Raw genomic sequence first — 6,450 nt, 5'->3', positions numbered from 1 at the left:
GATACACCAAAGCTTCTTACCAATGGTGCCTTCATCATATGTGGAGATGAAGGAACACACTAAGAACTACGCTGAATGGGTGAAGAATCGTTTGGCACAAGGATCCATCGATGGCATTGCTACGTGGTTGGCATAAAAGCCATCACATACGGTGTTGACGTACCAAGCATATGACATAAATGGATACACGTTCTACACTGAGGAACGTGATCAAAAGACCTCATATCAGAATAGTTCTATTCGAATAGAATGCATGACTGTAGATGAAGCTGATAAAAGGGTATACTATAGAACCATCAAAGAGATTTGGGAGCTTGATTATGTGAAAGTTAAGGTGGCATTATTCAGGTGTACATGGATCCCACTTGGTCATGTAAAGGTTGATGATTACAGAAAGACCTGTGTTAGCAGGACAACGATGGCATATCACGCGGACTCGTTCGTTCTTGCCAGTGATGGTACCTGTAACATCCCAAAATTATAAATTTTGGAATGTTAATTATTTAAATAGGATTAAATAAAAACATGCTTGGGTTGCTTGTTGTTAGTTCATTTTGACTAGGATTTGAAACTTTTGAGTTGAATGAATATTTAAAATGAGAGGGAATAACATGACTTCCCAAAAAATCCTTTTGGCCTTATTTTGAACTTTGAGAATATTCATAATGTTTCGAACTCAAAATATGAGAGAGGATGACATGAATTCCTCAAATAATACTATTGGTGAACAATTGAATAGTCACCCATTTGGATTTGAATATTTAAAACAATTCTAACTCAAAAATAAATTCTATGAGAGAAGGAAATATGACTCCTTCAATGTTAAAAGAGTTGGATATGTTTTAAATGATATTTGTATTTGTCGGAGTTCAAAATTATTTTATGGAACATTTTATAAGTGCAAACATAAAGTTTATAAATATATAATCAGTATTCTATATAAATATTTGGGACTGGGAAAAGCCCACTATGTTGTATGTAGAAATATTTGTTTTTGTGAGTGTCCTGGTGTTTTTTTATGAAATGATTGGATAAAAAAAATTTTGAGCCAAAAAAATTTCTGTAAAAGAAAAAGGACTAAAGCCTAAACCTCGCTCGCGCGCATTACAACGCAGCAACAGCGAGCAGGCTAGCCCACTTCACCACTTCAGGGCAGCGCAGTGAGCAGCCTCGCATGCGCGTCAGCGTGACGTCAGCATCGTCCCCCACCTGTCTTCCTCTCTACTCCTCCTCTGTCTATGACGCGTGGGCACCACTCACCATCTCCTACCTCTATCCGATCTCCTGCTCGCGTACGCCACCGCTCCGTGCGTATCTCACAGCCGCGCCCGATCTCTCCGATCCCCACGTGGTTCTCATGCGTCTGCACCACCTCGGGACCCCCAAGCTCTCCTCTTCCGATTCGCTGCCTCGCCTCGCGGGACAGAGCTCGAAATTGAGCGCAGCGACCCCGGTGAGCTCCGCCATCCTAAGCAGCGCCGACGTGAAATTCTCCCGCCTCGGTAAGCCTCGTTCCTTGCCGAGACTTTCTATGTATTAGCAGAGACCGCATGCACCTATTCCCCCTTTGGTTTTTCCTAGGACCGCACCAAATCGAGCTCCCCAGCAAAACGAATCTCGCCAGAGCATACCATCGCCGCCGCATGTTCATCCGCCCACCATCGTCGCTACAGGACGCACCGGGACTCCCTGAGGACACCAAAGGACTCCCCATGAACCTCCTCGTCTTCCAGCATCTTCACTGATCTCCTACGGCCACTAGGAGAAACGCCATCGCCGATCAGGGCCATCGCCATTTCCTCTGTTCCTATGAGGAACTCCCAAACACACACAAAAAAACCTAGCCACATGGCTTGATCCTGGCCGTCCGTGATTCATAAGATCTAACGGCCTCTGTCTAATTCTGCAATGAACCGGTATCAACCACTCATAGGCCGCCACATGGCAGAGAATTCTGATTTAATTTCTGTTTAGCTGATTTGGTTCTGCACTTATAGGCCCCTGGAATTCAATTCATCATAACTTTTAAACGATAGCTCCGTTTCGGTAAATCCAATTGCATTGGTTTCGTACCAGAGCCCTCTTTTCACTTAACTCATAAGTTTCAACTTTTGAACATTTCAAATTTCACCAATTCAAATTTGAATCCATACCTTCATTTGATCATATTGGGTGAACCGTGACACCTTTCCAATTAATTCCTTTTGCCTATGAACACATGTACCACATACTTGCCGATCATATCTTGTACACTCAATATTCAAATATTTTCCATCTCTTTTGAATTCAAATTCAATCCACACTTCATTTCATAATGACTTGCGTTATAATACTCCTATTCAACCTATTATTTTTGCTAGTGAATTCCTATGACATATGCAATCATTACACCATTTGGATGTTCTACTCCATATACTTTTGACCTTGTTCCATAATATATCCAATATAACCCTATATAACAACCGTTCATCATCCAGTATCTTTTGAGTTCATTCCTTCACCTTGTCACATTTTGGTACCAGAGACCATATGTTATATATATTTAAACCTATTTATTTTGTTGTTGCTAAATAACCTTGACATATTTGTTTTCTTGTTCTTTTAATTTTTCTATATGGCATGGTTGTTTATTTGGATTCTCTCATTTGCGATAGATTGCTCAGAGCATGACGAGTAGAATTATCAGGATTGTGATTGTGATGATCTTCATCAAACTTACGGACAAGTTGCATGTTGATCATCCTTTAACTATTGTTTTTATGCATGTAGTTATATCACACTATGAATGTATGCATGTATAGGAATACTATATTATTTTCAGCTATGCTGTTGAGCTATCTTCCCGTCATTACAGATCGTGGTAGTTGTAGTTTGCTATGCTTTGTAGACAGGGGTAGTTTGTGTATTAATTAAGTTCATATGAGAATTATATATATATAACAACTTGAGTAGTAATTAAGGATTTCAATTCACCTCTGGGCGGAAGTTGTATTGTTTGGTGTTGAGGGAAGGCATCACGGGGTCTTGCACCTTTTCTAAGGCCATGCGCTCATGAGAGTGCACCCTAAGTGGAATACCGCCCAGGTTCAAAAAGATCAGACAAACTTGGTGACTAGTAGCTTCCCTATGCTGTCACTGGCTATATGGGCTCTGGCTTAGTTGATCAGTTGTTGGAACCCTTGCCCAGACAGTGTCGACGGATGTTGCTTATGTAGGTGGATGTGGCCGTTAGGTGGTTAAGGGAACGTCTTCTGAAAGACTTCGTCTCAATCTTCGGAATGGGTCCAGTGGGTAAAGCGTACTAAACTCTGCAGAGTATTAAAACTAATCATGATTAGCCGTGCCCCCGGTTATGGGCAAATTTGAGCCACTATGCCATTACAGTTGTTATATGATCTTGATAGATGATACCTTAATAAAATTGTGTGGGAAATTTAATAATGGGGATAGGTTGGTATCGGATTGCCCAATTCAACCTTATGTATTATCTCTGGCAAGACAAAATTAAAATTTGACTATTATGTAGCTATCAGGAAAAAATTAGCTTTTTTGCAAAACAACCACTACACTATCCTCTTGGTATGCCTTGCATGTAGATGTAGGTCTGTTATATAATTCCTATGTGACTTGCCAATACATTCAAAGTATTGACTCTTCGTGGCTGCAACATTTCATATTGCAGATTTTATACGACGAGTGAGTGATACGATGTAGGGTTACAATGTCTATACTCGACATTTGTGTGTGGTGTTGATGGACTTTATGGAGATTTTATTTGCTTTTCTACTAAATTTTGTTTGTATGCTAGCTTGAGCTATGCAGGTATGTATTATATTAAATTCTGGATCTACGATGTAATATTATGACATGTGGTTTATTCTTGATATTACATCTTGTACTGTGTGTGCTAGCTATTGATCCAGGGACTAGCATAGTGAGCACAGAGACATCGAATCTTATCAGGTTCAGGTCTTACAGATGGTATCAGAGCCCATGTTGGCCGTAGGTCGTAACCCTTAGAATGGACTAGGAAAAGCCATAGGAACAAAATTATTTTATCACTTTCTTGACTACTTACTATCTCTTTTGGTATGCTCATCTATTATTCACCTTCTAAAGCTTCTTCTCTAGTTTTAATGTAATGGCCATCCTATAGTGACCCCATTCGCCCTGTCACTGAAGATATAATGTTTGGGAAGTAATGCTACAATGAGGAGCAAAGGAATTCAAGAAAGAAGTTGAAATGATCGATATGGTTGACTAGAGGGGGGGTGAATAGGCAACTACCAATTTTCAACTTTTCTTTACCAAATTAAACTTTGCATCAAAGTAGGTTGTCTAGATGTGCAACTAGGTGAGCAACCTATATGATGCAATAACAACAAGCATACAAGCAAACAAGAGAAGTAAGACTAAAGAGCTTGCACAAGTAAAGATAAGAGATAACCAAGAGTGGATCCGGTGAAGACGAGGATGTGTTACCGAAGTTCCTTCCTTTTGAGGGGAAGTACGTCTCCGTTAGAGCGGTGTGGAGGCACAATGCTCCCCAAGAAGCCACTAGGGCCACCGTATTCTCCTCACGCCCTCACACAATGCGAGATGCCGTGATTCCACTATTGGTGCCCTTGAAGGCGGCAACCGGACCTTTACAAACAAGGTTGGGGCAATCTCCACAACTTAATCGGAGGCTCCCAACAATACCACGAAGCTTCACCACAATGGACTATGGCTCCATGGTGACCTCAACCGTCTAGGGTGCTCAAACACCCAAGAGTAACAAGATCGGCTAGGGATGAGTGGGGGAATCGAAAATCCCTTGGTGGAAGTGTAGATCGGGGCCTTCTCAACCACTCCCGAGCAAATCAACAAGTTTGATTGGCTAGAGAGATAGATCGGGCAAAAATGGAGCTTGGAGCATTAATGGAGCTTGAGCATTAATGTAGCTTGAGGGGGAAGAGGTAAGTCAATGGGGAAGAAGGGGACCCCCTTTATAGTGGGGGAAACAATCCAACCGTTGCCCCACCAACCAGCCCCGCACAGGGCGGTAGTACCGCTAAGGGGGGGCCGTACTACCGCTGAGCCAGCGGTACTGCCGCTTCAGCTAGTGGTACTGCCGCGCAGAGGAGAGTAGCAGGGATCTGGACCCAGTGCGGTACTACCGCGGTTGTAAGGGTGGTACTACCGCTCCGAAACGGTACTACCGCCTCTACTGCCGCAACTAGTGCCGCAAAACCCGACACGAGAAAAAGAGCCCTCGAGTCGAGGCGGTAGGAGCCAGACAGCCCAATGGTAGTACAACTGCGGGGTCACAGGCGGTACTACCGCTGCGGAGCGGTACTGCCGCTTGTGACCCTTCGGCGGTACTACCGCTGGTAGTGTGGTACTACCGCTGGTAGTGCGGTACTACCGCTGGGACACAGACAAGAGAGAGAGAAGATCTCTCCGTCGAGGCTGAGGACGAGGCGGTGGTGCCAGGCAGGCCAGCGGTAGTACTGCTGTGGAGTCACCGGCGGTACTACCGCTTGTGACTCCTCAACGGTACTACCGCTGGGTTGCGCGGTTCTACCGCTGGAACCCAGACAGGACACAAAAGGAGAAGAGATCTCTCCAACGAAGTGGAAGAGCTCTGAGGGTGAGAAGCTGATGTGTACATGTTGATTCCACCCAAGCAGTACCCCAGCGGACTCCCTCTTGATAGAACGGTGCCCTCTACGCAACTAGTCCACCGAAAGAGAAACGAAAGAGTTACACGTCTCGTGCCAAGGATAAATCTGTGAACTACTTAAAGCACATGATTAGTCCGCAAACATGTTGTCATCAATCACCAAAACTACATCGAGAGAGATATGCCTCAACAATCTCCCCCTTTTTGGTGGATTGATAACAACTAGGGATTTGCACAAGGAAAAGATATAAAAGTAAGAAAACTAAGAACTACAAAATATAGACGGGCTCCCCCTGAATGTGTGCACCTAGATAGAGGAGCATTTGGAGAGCAAGACACACACATCCGGATCAACACTCCCCCTATATTTTATAGTCCAACAATTCTAAGCACATGATATGTGAGAGAAGAGTATAAAACAGGACAAGCATGCAACTCATAATATACTACAGTACTGAATAGACATAAGTAATAAGGTAGCGATAGGGAGCATATGTCTCACACCATATGTCTAGAACTTAGGACTCACAGGCACCAAACCAAACCAAACAAAGACAACGAGAGAACACACAAGAAAACACAAGACGACACAACGACACACTCGAAGCACGACAACAACACAAATTCCTACACTCTCTCCCCCTTTGGCATCAAGGCACCAAAAGGGCAAAGAGCGACGCTACGACTCCAGGTGATGGCAAGCTGAGGATCTCGAACATCACATCTCAGCGTGATCGTCTGCATCTCCGTCATTGGTCGAAAACTGCTCGGCGTCGGAGTCGGTC

At 43.6% G+C, this 6,450-nt stretch overlaps 1 protein-coding gene across 1 annotated transcript; it reads left to right on the top strand.

Annotated features, from left to right (window-relative positions):
* The first annotated feature begins 1,156 nt into the window (after positions 1–1,156).
* LOC125513391 lies at positions 1,157–3,894 on the top strand. Its single transcript, XM_048678499.1, has 2 exons — positions 1,157–1,502; positions 3,683–3,894. The coding sequence occupies exons 1-2, from the start codon at positions 1,175–1,177 to the stop codon at positions 3,712–3,714; spliced, it is 360 nt and encodes a 119-aa protein (XP_048534456.1). The 5' UTR covers positions 1,157–1,174; the 3' UTR covers positions 3,715–3,894.
* The last annotated feature ends 2,556 nt before the right edge of the window (positions 3,895–6,450 follow it).

Source organism: Triticum urartu, chromosome 6 (assembly GCF_003073215.2).
Source record: "Triticum urartu cultivar G1812 chromosome 6, Tu2.1, whole genome shotgun sequence".
In the NCBI taxonomy this organism is placed as follows: Eukaryota; Viridiplantae; Streptophyta; class Magnoliopsida; order Poales; family Poaceae; genus Triticum; species Triticum urartu.
This window is presented reverse-complemented; position numbering and strand designations above follow the sequence as displayed.